At 42.9% G+C, this 19,278-nt stretch overlaps 1 protein-coding gene across 1 annotated transcript in view; it reads left to right on the top strand.

Moving 5' to 3' along the window:
• Window positions 1–19,278, top strand: part of LOC308123195 (thrombospondin type-1 domain-containing protein 7A-like) — a 142,200-nt gene that overhangs the window by 49,797 nt on the left and 73,125 nt on the right. The window contains exon 2 of the mRNA XM_080485539.1: window positions 11,466–12,627. Within this exon, the coding sequence (XP_080341665.1) occupies window positions 11,466–12,627 (1,162 nt within the window). The remainder of the gene's footprint in view (window positions 1–11,465; window positions 12,628–19,278) is intronic.

Consider the following 19,278-nt stretch of genomic DNA (forward strand, 5'->3'; position numbering starts at 1 on the left):
CCTGCTCACATTATTGTGAGAACTGAGCCGTCAGCCAACTATAGGCAGCAGCCTTTAATTACCATAGGTGCACTCGTGGGTATTGTGTTCAGTGCTAAAAATACAAGCACAGTTATACTGAACGCCTCTTCTAATGTCTTAAGGCGAGGTACTATCTGATTGATGTCCAATCAATTAAAAAATCAGAGAAATTTTGCCAGAAATCTGCAGGAATTTCCTTAAAGCATTCAAGAGTTATAACGTTAACAAGAAAGACGGATGTACAAATGGACCTGCTGCCCACAAACATAATGCCTCCAGCCTTTCAAAACAAACAAACAAACTGAGAGAAAAAAAAACAAAACAAAAAAACAACAGCCCACAATTCAGGACCATCTGCTCATGTTTCGCTTCAGGTCTTTGTTGCAATATTCCGGGCCAAATGCTGCATTTAACATGCAGCCGCGTCTGCTGTGCACTGCTGTAGTGAAGCTGTTTCCCATGTAGCAGCACGACACTCCAAATGAGCCGTGTAATGTCCCCCTCCTGAAAAGGATGGCTTCTCTCTCCTGACAAGCCTCCTGAAAGATGCATGAGCGTCGGTTTGTTTCAGCCTGGGACGCATGCACGTAACTCCCATCTAATAAACCAACCTCACTGGAACGGTTAAGATTGAACGTTGCCAAAACGTGACGCGGGATCGCCTGTGGGACTACCAAGCGCTGCTTTTGCAGATCATGGCTGAACGCTTCGCGAAGCCTTTCTCCGTGTCCCACAAACCGAGCCGAGTCCAGTCACAATGAGCCGCTCCGTTTGGAAGGCTGAGGCCGTGTAATCATGTCGAGGCCGATCTGTTTTCATGCTCTCCCTTCCACCGAGCCTGCGGGGGGGGGGCTTCTGGTGACCCCGGGACAAACCCACGCTGTCCTGTGATTTCCACACCAGCTCCTCGTTTGATCACGATGTCTGCAGATCAAAGAGCCCGAGCACTCAGCCAGTGGAGAGGAAAAGGGGAAAGCTTTCAGTCACAAAGCAGCACAAGACCAGAATGAGGATGCGGTTGGTTTGCACCGTCAGACAACACTCGTCCCCAGAATGTTCCATAAAATTTACAGTCTTATTGCTCAATTTTCCAACTCGATGATCCAGACATTGTATAGAGTGCATCATGGGTAAAATTAACCCTTTATTCAAATTCTGCTTCCAAGGGATGGCGTGAATTTGTAAGAAACTTCAATTTGGATTAACAAATGTATTATATACTACTGCCAAAGACGAACTGTTAAAAAACATGAAATCCACCCGTGAATGGAAGAATGTGCAGGAAAAAGACACCATGCGGTGAGGCAGTAATATCTACTGAAGACAAACAATTGCTTGTTTGTGCAGTCGACGATAGCACCGAGTCTGACCTTATTTCAACGAGGGAAGACATAGCAGAAAGTAAACACAACGAACACGGATTCATCTAACCAGATTACCACAAAAAGCCAAACCAAGCACCTTTGATGGACTGTTCCAATGCTCCAGCAAATAAGTGTGTTGTGCTGGTGGAAAGGTCAAACACAGGCGCAAGAAAACCATTGACTGTTTCTAACCTCGTACTTGTATCATTGCTGAAATATACAGCTGGAGCACACAATAATTCTTTCAAAGCCCCAATGTAAACGTTGGTACGAGCAGCGTCCCGATGCAAACGCACTGGACAAGAGAAATAATCATACAGGATTGGATGGATCTTCCACTGCGCTGGATGTTGACAGAATTCAATACCTAACATTGTATTGCATATTATGACCACTGAAGAAATGATGGGCGTTTTAATTGGTGGAATTCTGGAAAATCTGCATATCATCAGGACGTAGGTTAGCACTCTCCCCTCACAACCAGAAGGTTCATGGGTTCTGTGTGGAGTTTGCATGTTTTCTTCGTCTGCATATTTGGTTTCCTTCAGTTTCCTCCTACCTTCCTCTAAAACATGTATGTGAGGCTAATTGGTCAACCTAAGTTGCTGCTGGGTGTGAATGTCAGCTGTCCAGGTGCATATAAATTGGGATTGGCTCCAGCGACGCTGCATGGGATTAGATGGTCTACTCTAGGACCACTTGGTTGTCGCTCAAATCGATTCGATTCCCCCGACTATGGGAACATTCGCTCTGTAACAGTGGTGCCTCCAGGTTAGAGAAGCAAACCTGAGACCTGAGTGCCGCTTGTTTGAGTCCTGCAGGCCGTTATGGCACCTCCCCGCTCCTATAGGCTCTAGGGTCTAGGAGTTTGCAGGTTTGAATCCCACAGCTGATGTGTCACCACTGTGGGTCCCTGAGAAGGACCCTTGACCTCTATCAGTTTACTGAAGCACCGTAATGTGGCCTCACCTCCACATCCTAGAAATAGGATTGGTCAATGCAGTAAAAGTACAATTTCCAAGAAGAACCCTTATAACACTCATGACCATAATCTTATACTAATGATTATGCTGTAATGCTACTTTGACATTTGGGCCTAAATGCTAGAATAGAATGCTTTTGTTCAAGATGCTGAAGGAATGTCTGGCCATCTGGGTCTTATTGGACAATAGGACAAAGCCATTCATCATTAAGCCTGATGAAACTGCTGAAACGGTATGATACAGTCAAGGTCACAAGATAACTCAAGAAAAAATAACTGGTCATTCACATGTGAACTGATGGGACTGCTTTTCGGCCTGGCAACAAAACCTCATTTCCAAAATTGACCAATTGCGTAAAGCCCAGCCTGTTGTCGTGGGTTTGACCAAAACCTGGAGGAAAAATTGTTTGAATCAAAAAGATCAAAATAAATAAATAAGAATTCTGGCACTCGGAGGGTGTGTCATTTTCTTTGTACGACACTTCTCCAGGGTCCAGGACTGAACATTACATTGGCTATCTTTGCTTTATAAGTGCGTTAAACTTAAGAAATAGTTTGGACTTTATTTTGAACAAAAAAGCTTAGGATAAAAGGACTGCGAGGAACCAGCGGGCTCAATGCCGTGTTCCAACATCCACAAGGGGATTAATTAAGTTTGATTAGTTCAGAAGATGGATGGAAGGATGGTTGGTCTGCAAAGTCATTTCACAGTAAAATAGTCTCTCTAGAATACTCCACATATACGTAGTATACGTAGCTTGTTGTGCTTACATGAGAACTGAAGGCTTTTCTCAAGTAAATACCTCAGCATCGCTCCCAAAGGCACTAAATGATATGAACGGTTCTCGTGTGGCAGACTGAATAGAGAGATTGACATTTGGGGATATGCAGGTGTTTGTTTCAATCCCTGACAAAGTTTTCTAACATGGATTATAGGGCTGACTTTGCTGGGATGGAGTCTCAGACTGAGGCGTGATGCTTCCAGTGGTGGACTGGTTCAAAGTCAAGGTGTTGACAGACTTTTTAGATATTGGGAGGTACATTTTCTGTTGATGTTTCTAGAAAGCCTTCACTTACTGTTCCTTTGAATGATCTGCATGTCAGCGGTTGTAATGCCAACAATCAGCTTAACCTAGCCTCTTGACTATGGTCTTAACATGGAGGTTAGTTCTTTTTCATCCGTGTCAAACGAGTCAGAATGGACAGAATGGCCACTGAGTTATCCTTCAGACTCGGGGGTTACAGAACGATGGGTGCGGGATACCAAAGAGGCATGTGAAAGAAGCTAAGTGGGTTAGCCATAAGTCTGCATTATATCAGTAACAGGTTGCGGCGCCCTGATCCCGGTGGCCCCCCGACTAATGTGAATGCTGCACGCTGTCTAATCACACCAAAGGGGAAACAACCTGGCTGAGGTGATTTATGGCCATTAGGATTATTAGGTTTGGTAAAACCTCTATTAGGAGGTCTTGAGATTCGCTAATACCCTGGTTTAGCATGTAACAGAGTAAACAGCAGCAAAACGAACATATGGTACCTGTGTTCGTGTAGCAGATACACTAATGATGATAGTGTTTTATTGTCGTAAAAGAACCAGAAACACGAGGAAGATGTCTTCATGTTTGCCTCATATTTTAACAAAGAAATAAGAGAAAATACGAGCTTAACCACATTTTTCAGGAGTTCCTCAAAGGAGAAGGCTCAGGCTTCAGATACGTCATGTGTTTGAGACCATGAGGCTGATGTCAAATTACAAGCTCGGGATGAGTCTTGTTTGCAGAATTTCTCCCCAAGTCAAGTAATGCCATTCAAGAAGTAACTCAAGATCAGTGAGACCTCTTTTTGAATCATATATTGCGACAGTGGGGAAAAAATGTGATAGCAATATACTTTAGCAAATGAAAGACAACTGCTGCAGGTTATCGTCTTATTACCTGCTGCGTTGTGTGACATGGATTTCATAAAGTTGGGGTCCGACAATAAGTTTAATTGCACAAATTGCTTTATTACCTCTCGACACAGAACTGGAGGGGACGACTGTGCCACTGCACATTTAATAATACTAGTGTTGTTCCGTATGCCACCGGTGCCTTCAGGAAATTAATTAATGAAGCTACAAGAGAGTGGAGCTGCTGTTCTCGTGGCTTTCACGAGCAGAGAAAAATCTCCGTGTTGAAGAAAGCAGAGAATCTGGATGTCGTTTCTGTGCATGTTACTTGGATTGTCATGTCATTTCCCGCTGCATTTGCATTGGTTTTGAGCAGTGTGGCACTGGTCAGTCGCTGAGCAACAGTCACGGCCCAGTGAAGCGAGGCGCTGCCGGTGAAGTTTCAGGAGTGTCGGACTCTCGACCCTGAGGTCGGCCAACGGCAAACCTGCCTCACTTTCCAACATGAGATGAGTGACTTTAACATGTGATTAAAGATGTAATCCCGATTGCTAATCGCACAATGTACAGGTGTAAAGTTGTCTTATCCCCAGCTTAAAAGGTTCCCTTTGGCATCTTGTTTGGGTAATACTCATCAGATTTAAGAGATTACACCCTCTAAACACAGGGTTGGGTTAGAACCCCCAGCATTGGGGGCATTCTAGGGCTTTGGCTGTCATCTTATTAGATCTTCTGTCTCAATCTGCTTGATGAGCTTTAGAGGCTTATATCTTAGCAACCCAGTCTGATAAGGTGGGTATAGAAGACTGATGGATGGATGAATGGATGGATGCAATAAGAAGCTGGACACAGTGAGAGCATTGACTATTATGCAGTTGTGTACAATTTGTCCCTTTGTACTACGTCTTGTAATCTTCTCCTTCATGGGGGATATAAACCACTAGGGGTCTTCATGAAGCCACCTGCTTCTTAAAAGGTGTAATTTACTCTCCTTAACCTTTGGAGCAACTAAAAACAAACAGTAGACATTTGATCGGTTTGACCAAACATCAACCACTCTGGCTCATTGTTCTAATTTCAGTTAAAGAAAAAAAATTCATTCATTCATTCATTCAGTATATTTTCAATGAAATGAAAGCGGCAAGAATTGGAAAGAAGCAATCTTTGTTTAATAGCGGTTAAAATACCTGATCCAGACACAGATTAGCCGGTCAAGAGCTTTGCACGTGATCGAAACTCATTTTCAATTCAGGAGGAGCAGCAACGAAGAGGACATTAGCGAGCTGTTTATCTGTGCGGTGACTGTGTTATGGCTTTACAGCGGGAAATAAGAATTCCCCTGTTATGGAAATATTGTTTCTGCATGAGGGCATCCAGCCATTGATGGGTAAATTTGTGACCTTTCCTCCGTCTCTATCTTAGACATGTGTTGAACATATGAATACAGATTGGCTGCCCGCTGCCGCTCCCATTACTCTCACCTTTATATCCAAAAAAGCCGCTCGCAGGATGAACATCTCACACTGGTTTTCATTATCCCTGTAAATGCCAGTGCCAATCTTCTGTTGGCACCGCGGGAGAGAGGTGGTGGTGGAGTGGTGGTGGTGGTGGTGGTGGTGGCGTGGGGCAGGTGGGAGGTCTGGGGGATGGGAGGAGGCTGTGCAGTTAAGATTCATCCTAAAAGAGCAAGCCCATTGTTGAAGGGACAACAATCTTTTCTTACAAATCTCAATTTTCCTGCCGCTGTCAAACGGTGTGGAAGATAAGCCTGTCGAGACACAACAAGAGTAGAAAATAAGAGCGTTTTTCTGCTCCCCCATAGCTGGACGGCTATTAGCTGGACTTATCTCGGAACCGTTGGATATTACAGAAATGTGCTGCAGCTTCAAAGCAGCATTTATTTCCTTAAAAGATCAAACATTTTCACTTCAATTGATTTGTGACTTCCTCCTGAGGGATGAATGGAAATAGAACTATAGCCTTGAATGAAGGACAAATGCAGATTGGATAAACTGTGACAGAAGCAAATGTTACAGTGAGGTTATGTGGGTAGTTATTGTGAGGATTCACTTTTGGCGCGTAATGAAGGATATCCATTAAATTTGTAAAGTACAGCTGATATTTCAAGTAGAATAAGTAACTGACTATGTTGTAAATTCATTTCACCATCCTGGTACTGTTGAACACTGAATACTCTAAATATCGTACATATTACTGCTGCTGCTACTATGTTTGTTATGTATGTTTTACTGTGTTGTAATTGTTTATATTTCTATGTGTATATCTACATTTTTTTAAAATCAAATTCTCTATTTATATATTCATAGTCTGTTTCTCTGTGTGTAACTATGTTGTCGTTAACTATTTTGTGCAATGTGAAACTGCTGCTGTGATGACAAATCTCTCCATGTGGGATTTGATCTGATCAAATACTTCAGTCCATGCAAGTAAAATATACAATTCTAAGATTTAGTTACTCCATCGAATGGGTAATGCTTAGGGAACACAAGTACGAGGTTTACCAAAAAAAAAATGACATTGTGAGGTTAAAAGACCAAAACGTTCAGGTAAATCTAGCAACAAAAATGTTTGGTTAAGGTTACATTACATTGTGTAGGTGTAGGCAATAAATCGAAAGAGGTGTGGGTAACATATCTAACATATAGAGGAACCATGGTTTTTGGCAGCGAGCCTTTCCAAGATGCTGAGGAAATAGATCTGCGGAATCCACACAGATGGTATTATTTCTATGGACTTATATCAAATTTTTAATATCCAAAATGATACATGTTTGGATATATGTACATCATTCTTGTTTTTCATTGAAGAATAAAATATTATTTTCTGTGAAAACGTTGATTTTGATCTAAATATTGATAATCATGCTTGTTCCCCAACCAATTTAATTATGTGTGACTGTGACATTCCAAAGCCGCAGAACTGTGTGGTCTGCAGAAAACAAACAATCATACAATATTTAATTAAAAACTAATTAGAGGATAATAGAAACTGTTTCACAGTTCAGAGGTGCACAGTGTAGAGTGCAGAGGGAAACACCGTGACAACTCCAGGAGGCATAAACAAGTACATGTAGTAAAGTATGGAGTGAGATGAGCCAGGTACAGGTACAGGTACGAGTACGGGTACAGGTACGAGTACAGGTACGGGTACGGGTACAGGTACGGGTACGAGTACGGGTACGAGTACGGGTACAGGTACAGGTACGGGTACAAGTACGAGTACAGATACAGGTACAGGTACAGGTACAGGTACAGGTACAGGGAGAAGCCATTACCAATTAAAAGAAAAGAAAGTCTGATTGACTTTGTGTCGTAAAGAAAGCGACTCTTCAATAGGTATTAAAAAGTACTTTAGGTTGAGGTACAGAATCTGGTCGTGTTCAGGTACTAAAACATTTTTTATTTATTTATTTTTGGCATCCATTCTGCTTGGTTGAGATTTGGTACTGAAAAGACGTCAGGCTGTGGTCAGCCATATCTCCAGGCTGTGTTGGCTGAGTTGTGCCTCTCCTCATCGGAGACGACGGCCGATGTAGGTCAGCATGAGCACCGTCTCCCTCCTTCAGCTCCAACTCCCACCGCTGCCATCCTTCAACGGGACTGACGGCCGCGTAGAAAGCCGTTTCTGTTCATGTAATTACAAAATCAGTTTACAAATGTTTTTCATGCTCTCGCTGACAATCTATTTGACATTAAACTCCACTATAATAGAAGCATTGTTATTGAGAAATCTCATTCTTCCTGGGCTGTTTCCTCTTTTCCAGTCACACTCGATGACTGCAGCTGTCTCTTGTGTCCGGGGCCAGTTTCTTGCTGCCTCTATTGATTTGTATTGATCCGAGCCCCGGCAGCTGTGAGCTAATTCAGACGGCTGGTTCATCCGTTGACATTTTCATTGCTGTATCTCAGCTTTATTGAGTGAAACTGTAAAGCGGCTTTTTATGCAGCCTTGAGTTCCCAATAGATTTTTGCAGGTTCTTGTCATGACAGACCATTCTATTTTTTTTTGTGGCTGATTTATTCAATCGGACAAATTGCAGCATTTGTTGTGTATTTTTTATTTTTTTGTAAACTAGTTGAAATTACTGTGCTTGTTGAGTTTTAATAGATTTATTCATTATACTACAACGCACATGGTGAATTTGATTTATTTTAGCAATTGACTGCATGCTACAGGACACATTTTCATCTTAATCATCACAGTTTATAGTTTGTTTGTTTGTTTGTTTGTTTGTTTGTTTTTACAAAGTTTCATGGATTACCTTATACACCCATTGTATTACACATCTATAAACACATCTAAACAACACAAATTAACATTTTATCCATGAAATATGCCATTAATGTGGGATTTCATTTCCAGTCAAAAGGAACACTTATTATTGTTATAAATTTCATCAAATGTACTTGGTTAGAGTTCCAAACCAGCCCAGTCCAGCTGCTTGATCAGTTAGTTTTTAAGCTTTTTAAGCTCCTTTTTTGTATTTATTTTCTTTAACAACTGCAATACACACATGAGGAATCTTTGCTCCTAGAATAATTAAGACACTGTCAGTTTCCTTTTGTTTGTAAGATTCTCTGTTTACTCTGGTTTTTCAAGGAATTAACCTGAATGATGTTGACTCTCCCTTGAAGTGTCGCCTGTTCGCAGATCAAACGTCCACTGACTGACTGAGTTTGCATGTTGAAGATGTATGGATGCATTCACGTCACAAAGATTCATCTCGGATTGGTCCTCTCCTCCTGGCTCCAGACTGACGTTTTGGTCTCGAGTTTAACTTGATCAAAACTTTGGGATGGTTTTGGTGATGTCACTCCATTCGTATGAACCCATGAGCAAAGCACAGGCGGCGGTGGAGAGGAAAAATGCTTTTAACTGGTTGGGTTAGACTGAGAGTGACAGACACATTGACACCAGACAGCAAGCTAATCCACACATAGCCGACTTAATGGGGCCAGGAAGATCAGAAACGTCCAGCTCTGCAGTCAGAGATCCTGCAGGATGGCACAGAGACCAGGGCGCACAGACACACTCAGTTATTGCAGTTTAATGGGGACTCATGAATGGATTTTGTGGTTCCACAACAATAATACCAACTCTCTAACTCGGCGATGGAAATTCTAATATAGTCAATATTATAATGACCTATTAAAAATAACTACCAATGTAAAAAAAAAAAAAATTATCAAGCATAGAACCATGCCATTGCATTTTTTTTTTTGAGTCATCTTTCTTTTTTTAACGATCATCAATGGATGAATGTAAAGATGGAAGTCTCCAACTTAAACCAAGGGTTTGTCCCTCCTGTTTCCTTTTCTATACACTTTTCCTTACCTCCGTGGATGCCATCACGGAGTTAAGGAAAGGCGTGAGGACACTTCCTAAAAGGAGTTTGGGAAAGGCGATCACTTTGTTTTGACAATACGACCGCACTTCCACTCGGTGACGTAATAATAATAATCTATAAAGAAGGTGAGTGACGTCTGCCGTGGTGAAAAAAAACTACACATTTCTGAAAATGGACAACAAAAGGTGCATTTCTACCACTTTCCCACGTGCCTCTAACCGCTGATATAATCTCCAATACCACAAGCTCTGGATGTAAATCAAAGGAAAAGAGGCTGCAAGGTGAATAAATAACCAATCGAACTGAGAAACGGCTGCATAAAAACTTTACTGTTTGTTTTACAACGTCTGCATAACATTCATAGTCGGGATCTGGGTTTTAGATTATTAAAAATTGTCCAAGGCAGATTATTACTTTGGTAACTTAACATGATCTGCCCCCTTTTCAGTCGTCATGAGTTTCCCTTTAAATGTTGTCGCCGCAATTAATTGTGGGGCACCATGATCTGGTCTCCTTTGGTAAAGGAGGCATCAGTGTTTCCTGGGGTAAAAGAGGTTCTAAAGGAAGCATTGAGGCTTCCTTCCTTAGCTTATTAAGAATCTCAACGCTCCTTATCATGGCCGCCACTTAAACACCTCCGGAGGTTAAGGAAAATCGGATAGGAAAGGAGATAGGAGGGACTATTTGGACGCACCCCAAGCCTTTCCTGTCCGATAAATTGTGACTGAGATGTTTTAAATGATGCAAATATCTAATTCAGCCCACACCTGAATGAAAGTACATGAGGTGTCACTCACCAAATAATAATAAAGAGTCCAGTGTGTGCAAAAAATACAGTATTCAACCAATTGTAAGCTATTTATAAAGAAATTTAAATACTCAAGGGTCTCGTGCAGTTCAGTCCCGCATGAAAAAAAGAAAAAAACAAAAAACAAAGATATATTATAGTTAGCTGTGTTGTACAGTGAGACTAAAAGTGAGGACATTAACTGGAAATATTGTCACTGCATGGCCTGGTTGGATTTTATTGGAATAAATGACCCACTTCTCTTCCATAATTAAAGAATCACGCCCAGCAGGCAGTCTGTGTGTAGAAGGTCTCTCTGCATATAATGGAGGGGAAAAAAAGTTCCCATCATCGTCTGAACCAACAAAATCTTCTGGTGTTGTACAATCATAGTCAAGGTGGTTTTACTTTTTTTGTCGCCTGCTGTTTTGACTGAATCCTCCTCTGGTTCTGCACTCGCAGCACTTTGAACAAGGATTTTGTTCTGAAAGTTGATGTTTGCTCTCACTGATAATTGCTGCCTGATGAATCCAGTGGAAGAGCAAATCCAGCGTTGAAAGAATGTAATTTACCACTAAGTGTGAGATTGTAAGGACGTTATTAATGTACTGGGGGAAGCACTCAGGTTACTCGATGCTGAGAGGCTGCGATGTTGACTTTAGAGGCACTCTGAACACTGAATAACAGATTTTTTTTTTTCCTCCCTTAGAAACTAACACAACGAAAAATTGTTGTTTTGATGGACTTTTTGCTGCCTGGAATTGAATCCTTATGTCCATATTTGCTAATTTCAGATTATCATTTCTAATCATCTTTTACTTCCATTCAGTGTCGAAGTCTTGGGTTGTTGTCCATGAAGCTGCAAAGTTCTTGCTTTTATGAGATTCAATACTTCCTTCGCTTCCCCAAAAATAATGAATGCACATCTGTGTTTTTAAAAGTGTTCTTCACAATCTTCCACATCAATGTTTTAGTAACTTCAGTGATGATAAAACATAAAGATGGCTTGTGTCTTGGACCTTTTGGTAAACTGTGTGCTTTCCTCCCCTCTCCAGGTCCGTGGGGTCGTTGTATGGGAAGCGATTGTGGTCCTGGAGGCAGTCAGAGTCGGGCGGTGTGGTGTGCCCACTCCGAGGGCTGGACGACGCTGCAGACCAACTGCAACCAGGCCGAACGGCCAGACAACCAGCAGAGCTGCTTCAGGGTGTGTGACTGGCATAAAGACCTGTACGACTGGCAGCTGGGTGCCTGGAACCAGTGCCTTCCCGTGTCGATGCGCAGTGCCGGGGTGCAGCGACCGGCCGTGTGCACCCGAGGGGAGGAGGGCATCCAGACCCGCGAGGTGGGCTGCGTTCAGAAAGCGAATGGCGAGCCCGCCGAAGACGCAATCTGCGAGTACTTTGAGCCTAAGCCCCGCCTTGAACAGGCCTGTCTAATCCCGTGCCCTCAGGACTGTGTCGTGTCTGAGTTCAGCCCGTGGACTCCCTGTTCTAAAACCTGCGGGATAGGCCTGCAGAACCGGATCCGCTTTGTTCTGGCCCCGCCGCTGTTTGGCGGAGCAGCTTGTCCAAACCTGACTGAATTTCAGACGTGCCAGCCCGGCATGTGCGAGGGAGGGGAAAGCCTTTACAGCCTCAGAGTCGGACCGTGGGGCCTTTGCTCGGTCCCACTGCCACGACAGACCAGACAAGCTGACAAAGCACCTCGAGACAGCGACAGACGATCCAGGGAGGGTGGTAAACTTTCCAAAGAGGGTGACAAACAATCCAGAGAGGGTGAAAAACAACCGAAAGACAGTGAAAAACCAAAGAGAGACAAACAGTCAAAAGGAGGAGACAGGCAACCGAGGGAGGACGACAAACAGCTCAAGGAAGGAGACAAGAAGCCCAAGAATAAAGCACCCAGGGATGGAAACAACAGGAAACTGGGCAGAGCAAACAGGAAACAGGCAGACGGGCCGTCGAGACAGGCAGACCGACCCAAACGACAGAAAAAAGTAAAAAACAAGGAGAAAAGAGAGAAAATGAGAGAGAAGGCAAGGGAGAGGTTAAGGGAGAGAGGCAAGGTGAAAGATCCTGAGACCAGAGAGCTCATAAAGAAGAAGAGGACCAGAAACCGTCAAAACCGCCCCGGTGGAAAGTTAGGGGACATACAGGTCGGATACCAGACAAGAGAAGTGTCCTGTGTGCACAAGAGTGGGACTGTTGAAGCTCTCAGGTAAGAACGACCACAATATCTTCTTTTTTCTGTTGCTTGCAGTTAATTATTAGCGTGTTGTTTTTGTTTTGTCTTTAGGTTTGATGAGGGTTGTGTGGATAACATTGTGATTCCCCTCAGGAGAAAGAGGTGTGCAGTAGCACATCCAGTTAGCGAAATTAAGTACATGTCAGGTTTGGGGTTGTTAAATATTTTTTGGTATCCTGCATGTTCCAAAACTGTGGCGGGCTAAAGACAGCAGACCCGGGATAGTTATAGTTTAGTTCACTCTTTAAGGCCCCGTTTACACAACGTTTCACGTGACATCACCTGATCTGTTAAAAAAAAAAGAAAAAAGGAGTGCGTTTCCACTGCAGCAGTGGACACACTCACAACGATGTAGTTAGTATGCCGGGCCACGGGAGGGCGCTGTTGCTTGATTCTATAATGAAACCGCACAGACGCGTGCAGAGAAGAATACACTATAAACATGAAGAAAATGGGGAGCACCCGACATCCTTATGGACTGGTGACGCATCGGATGCTATCAGGGGTGAGTCTCAACTATAAAACTACTGATATGGACGATAAAACTAGAATATGGACTGGAGTCATACCACTACGGGTCCGCCATGTTTGTTTACAAGTGGATGAGCAGAAGGAAGGGGAGGGAGGTGGGGAGATGCCCATCCGCAGGGCCCTGCATACTCCCTTTTTGAACCCATAAGAACAAGAAGAATATTCGGCAGTGACGTCAGCCAGCTGCTGAAAAAAAAGCTTTTTCGGCAGGACTGTTCATACTCCGATAAGAAGCTGCCGAACTCGCAGGCCACGCCCCCTCACAGCAGCCACACGTCTGTGATGCGGCGTTTAAAATTTTTCAACTGCAGTTTATTTCTCGCCTCCAGTGCTTTCAGAAATACATTTCTCTGAACTTTTTCAGTAAAAAAGAGAGTTTTTGTCCGAGCGCGATGTTGGTCCGGTATTAACTACAGGAGCTGACAGCTGTTCGTGATGCGTTCAGGTGCATCATGTAAAAGCCTAGACATTTTAACGAGCTGCGGCGCTCGTACAGTAGCGATGTTACAAGCTAAATATGATTAAAATATGACTGATAGTCATGAGCGAACTGGAACACGCATACGCAGCACACGGCAGTGCAGAGGTTTCGGCAGTGTGGCACCTGCATAGTTCGGCCAGGGCAGTTGGCACAGCCGAAACTAATTTCTTCGGCTCTAGGGAGCTGGAAGAAGGAAATGACGTCATTTTGTTCGGCAGGACCCCGCACTGCCAAACTTTCGTCTTGTTCTTATGGAGTATGAAGAGGCCTTTAAGAGCGCTCATCGCCTCCGTCAGTCTCTGCAGGTGGGAATAGTGACTGTGAAAGAATCTCTCCACCTTGGGAGCCGGGATAAAATCTTCACAGATACAGTGCATCCGCACACTGGTGCCGTGTAAATGAACCCCCCAAAAGTGAAGAAAGTTTTGCGGATACACTCATATTCGTTGTCTAAGTTGGGGCCTAAATTGAAGACGCTTCCTGGGTCCAGGTTTCCATAAGAAAAGCTATTGTCTCTGTGAATTACTGAGGCCACAGTGGTGGCAGGGCACATGGGAAGAATTTTCAAGTGGGAATAGTCCAACAGGGTTGAGATTGGGTGAGGTGTCAGATTAGGATCAAGGATTGACATGTCAGGGATTTCTCCAAAGTCCTTCCTGCCTCAAACGTGTCAGAGACACTTAATAAATAGTACATGCGAGCCACAGACCGCTGGTTTTTCGGGGTTAGGATTAGTACTATCCGTGTGAACGAGTTCACACGGATGCTCTATGACATGCTCTATGACATGGATTAACAAGTCACAAAATCATAATGGTATCTCTGTGACCTTATAGCTCGATCAGAATCTCTTTAAAATGGATCTACTTTAATCAGTCTGAATAAAAGAATTGAATCAGACTCAAAGGGATTCATAACTGACTCTCAAACAGTGTTCACACTTTCTGTTCTTCATTCTTATGTTCTTCGGTTACCTGGACAGTTAAAGAAGTGCTTAATGATTAATATCCATTCATGGAAATTCTCAAAAAATGACACTAGAATCTGACTTAAATTATATTCTATTTTACCCTAGTATGTTATATATTAGTGGGAGAGTCCTGCTGTGGCCTGGGTGAGGGTGTTGCTCTGGAAGAATTGAGACTTAAAATTGTGTTCCCATTAAAACATTGACATTCTGCACAAATGATTGACAATGGCATGTGTGCTGTCGCTTGTGATACAGTGTAAATTCCTGTAAGTCTTAAAACATGTAAGTCTGTAAACTATCTAATCTATCTCTCTTAACTCCGCCACTGTTGTCACCCAGCTGACCTGCACGCTGCCATGGTGCGTATGGACAGGGCAGGTATACAAGCACTGCCAGTGCCATGATTGGCTGTGTAGGACGCCAGTCACTCACTGAGCTACAGTGCAAAACAGTGCAGAAAAAGAATATGGTCGAATTAATTTACAGTTTGTGTTGGATTTTATTTTATGCGCCGCAAAGATTTTCTTGTGCACTGAGAATGTGCAAGCAGTGCACGATTGCGCAAGCGCGCATCTTAGAGGGAGCATTGCTTGGGACATCTTTGTGCCAAGCTTTTCCGTATTACCGAAGCAATCCTCAGCTCCGGACAGTAAAGTACCACGACAATAATCCCATGAGTGTATTTAGGCCGGCGCAGAGGACTGCTGTCAAAGTTATGAAACCCCTGTCATAGAACATATCATTATATGTTCTATGACAGAGGTTTTATAGTCATCACACCATCTGTGTACATCTTTCATCTCATTGATGATGCTTTAGACAAACAGTAAGCTGATCTCTTCCTGTTCGCCGTGTTGTATCAGGAGAACTTGCCGGGAACGTCTAACGCTGTCACGCTGAAACAGAAAAACCTCCTGTGATGCTTTCAATCTGCCACTGATGTGTTTATGAAGCTTCAGTCGGTTTTCACGGTGTGCAAACTCTCCACAGAAAGCAGGAAATCGCACAATCTGAGAACGCCCAGGCACACGGCCGGTTGTCATTCGCATGGTTACAGCAAAAAGTAATATTACTTTATGAAATACATTCAATTAGATCCTAACATGTGGAGATCCTGTTCTCGGTTCGCGGATAGTTGTGCTGACGACGCCGAACTCGAAGGCAAACTGAGAGTGCATGACACTACACAAAACATGGCCGTGTACTGCAGATGGCAGTTAAAATGTTGCCTCGGTGGTCGACATCCAGTCGAGCCCCAGTCAGTGTGAAGCGATGGCTGCAGAGGCAGCTGCAGCTGATAATGCTCAACTCTCCATCAGAAGGGAATTTGAGGATTTTCCCAGTAAAGCCTTAACTTATTCATACAGTAGTAGAATCACTCGGGCATGTTTCTCAACTTGTGTCTATGTAAATCAGACTTTTGTGCATGTGCTAATTTTTGTCTATCTACACTTGCACAAATTGCACACGCATACACACTTTAGATTTGTTTGATTGGATTATTTCTTGCCATTTTTTGTTAACAGGGAAATTGTAATTAAATTGTCAATATTGATCAGTTATTATAAGAATATGCCCTAAAACACACAGACGTCCTTTATGAGGTTTCAATTTGCACAGACTTCAAGTTACGCTTGAAGATGAACAATTTCTCAACACGACTTCCTGAATATACATCTATTTAAAATGTTACGATCGCTTTTACACATTATTGATCGCGTTCACGCACAGAAGACCTCAAGTGGACACAAAATGATTACAGCAGCAGAACGAGATTTATTCAAACATTGACAGTGTCCTTCTCCAACGAGGTCAACGTCCATGTGGCGCCTGAGAGCCGTGCTCTTTGTTGGCGGATGAATGGCCTCATTCTGTCTGGATGTGCTTGCCGCTCGCCGAAAGAGGCCACTGAGCACCGTCTATCACGTCGGGAGAAAGTCAAGGCTTGTGTGGTTCATCCGCTTTTCAAGCCCCCCGAAAGATCGGGAAGCATAAATCATTCAAACTTCATGCAAAATGCCAATCGTGGTCCAGCTCTCCAGCAATACCGCGCTTGCACGAGGCGCGCTGGGATTAATATCTACTCTGGAATATTAACCCCTGAGTTAGCCAATATCTCTGCTCGCTTGCAGCCACACGCAGATGGCTGAAAGCTTCAAAGAGGCTTAGCTGAAAGTGATGACCGTATTAATGTTGGAACCAGCCCAGGATCAACTTTATTTACAGTTGGACACGTCAGCAGAGAATTTCTTTGCATTTTGTGGAATGCTTGAAACTGTTAATTGTCCCCAAGAAGGAGGCTTTCAAATCCTCAGGAATCTCAACGACTGAAAATATTCTTACAACGAAAACTGTAGTTGTATCAGCATCTTGTCTAATCGTATCTTTTAATAAAAATGTTATAGTACCATTTTATCACATATAAAAATTTTGTAAACAAGAAAAACTAGGATGGGCACTCGGTAGAGCGCATTCCTTTGCCAACGCCACATTTGTCACCATGGAAACCAATGGATTGCAACGTTATTTGATCCATCACGTCACTCCCTCCATTTGGAATGGTCATTTGAATTCCTTCATGTTGTCACTGTTCCATTTTACAATTTCCGTTTGACCTCTGTGACCTTTGACCCCCCCCCCCCCCCCCCCCCCCCCCAACCTCTAACCAGGATAATGAAGTCACCACATCACGGGAGGATAGGGAATTGAAAACGGAACAGTTTGACATTGGTTTGACATGAATCAGATTAAAACTGACCGTGTCATGATGAAAGTACTTTTTTGATCTTTTCGTTGACCTTGACCTTTGACCCAATCCCTCTCAAAATGTAATGGCACCATCCTCGGAGAGGGAAAAATCATCCCTGAAAAGTTCATGCAATTCAGGTCAACAGTTTTTGTGAAAAGTTGGTAAAATGCATACATACATACCAATAAATAAATAAATAAACGTGGACAAACGCATAACCTTTGCCCCGACTATCATTTGTGAAGGCAAGAGAACAAGAAAACAACCTCTTAAACCTGAAACATGCAGTCCGTTGCTTTCACAGGCAACTCTTCAAATGAATAATCTATTATTTGATGTATTTTTTCTCTCGTCAGCTGGGAGAGTAGCTTTAATTAGAATGAGGTGGGAATACATTTTACCTCTGCTATTGTAAATCCACGTAACACAGTGAATCTCAAAGTGTGGCAAAGACCTTCAGCTGGTGAGCAACAGGGCTCATGACGGGGGCTCGTGAGCTCACGAGCAGAACAAAGTAAAAGTTAATATTACTCATTATTTTAGCAAAGACATGTTTTGTGTTATGGGAGTGCTTGTAAAAAAATGTTAAAATGATTACAATATAAAACAACCTTTAGTACCAGCAGTTTAATTATGCTTTGCAGATGCCATATAAAGACTTGCACATTTAAACTTGTAACTCGCAGAAGCATTTACATTGCCAATGAAGTCCTGAATAGTGATGTTGTATAATAAGAATGAGATTAGACATGAAAGAGAACCAATGTTAGGCTGAAGGTTACGAATAACAAGCTCCCCATTAGAATAAGTGTATTCATAAATAGTCCCTTTTACGTTTTATTCTCTTGTCTGTAGACACTGAATGGAGGCTGATGCACGTTCTTTTTACTTATTTCAGCACTGACACTGTAAACGTGTACTTTAGTATTTAGTTTTCTCATGAACTGTTTTTATTGATGTTCAAGTAAATCTTAAGAAAAGAAACCACTTGTACTTGAGAGTCCTGAAGTTCTGCAGTAATTTGACTGATGGGGTCTGAAAAACTCTGAATGTCGGAGAGCAGATAAATTATATGTGAAAACACATATTGCTTTATGACGTTGGCAGGCGGATCCAAAGTTCCAGAAACGATCAAGTCCTCCCGGTTTTTGGAGGTTTAATTAGAACGTTCAGGGTATAATACAAGGGCTGCAGTGGTTCACGCTCTGGCAACTATGATTTACGTCCAACAGATGAGTTAAAAAAGAAAGCCCACATAGAATGTTATCTTTTTAGTTCATTTATCTCATAAAAAGACACACCGCAAGAAGGAAAGCAAACAAAACAAAACACTGAAAATCTTCAATGACAACATAATTCCAGGAGACTGGTTGCGGGTCCTGGCTGGCGCAGAGGAGTTTAAACCTAATCATGACAAAAATAAAAGAAGAGAAGAAAACAACTAAAAGAGCGAACAGTGTTGGTTTGATCTGAAGCATTTGAAGGCGGCTGCTGGAGAAGCTGCGAGGCAGAGAGGAACGGCGTCATTATTCCTGATGGCCCATCGGCCTCCACAACACAAACGTCTTTGAACTGTCTCCAAACCAAACGGCGGCGCCGTGAAGCCGCCACTGTTAATACAGATAAGATGTTGGGGTTCGTAATGAACGGCTTTCAAACACACACACACACACACACACACACACACACACACACACACACACACACACACACACACACACACACACACACACACACACACACACACACACACACACACACACACACACAGTTACCACAACGAGGACGACTGGCGATCCCAGTCGCTTGCGCACGCCGCTGCAAATCAGTACTCTTTCACATCTGTGTAATCCCTGCCCAGCTCTCACATTGAGTACGGCTCGCTAATCCACT

This window comes from Lipophrys pholis, assembly GCF_963383615.2.
Source record: "Lipophrys pholis genome assembly, chromosome: 17".
In the NCBI taxonomy this organism is placed as follows: Eukaryota; Metazoa; Chordata; class Actinopteri; order Blenniiformes; family Blenniidae; genus Lipophrys; species Lipophrys pholis.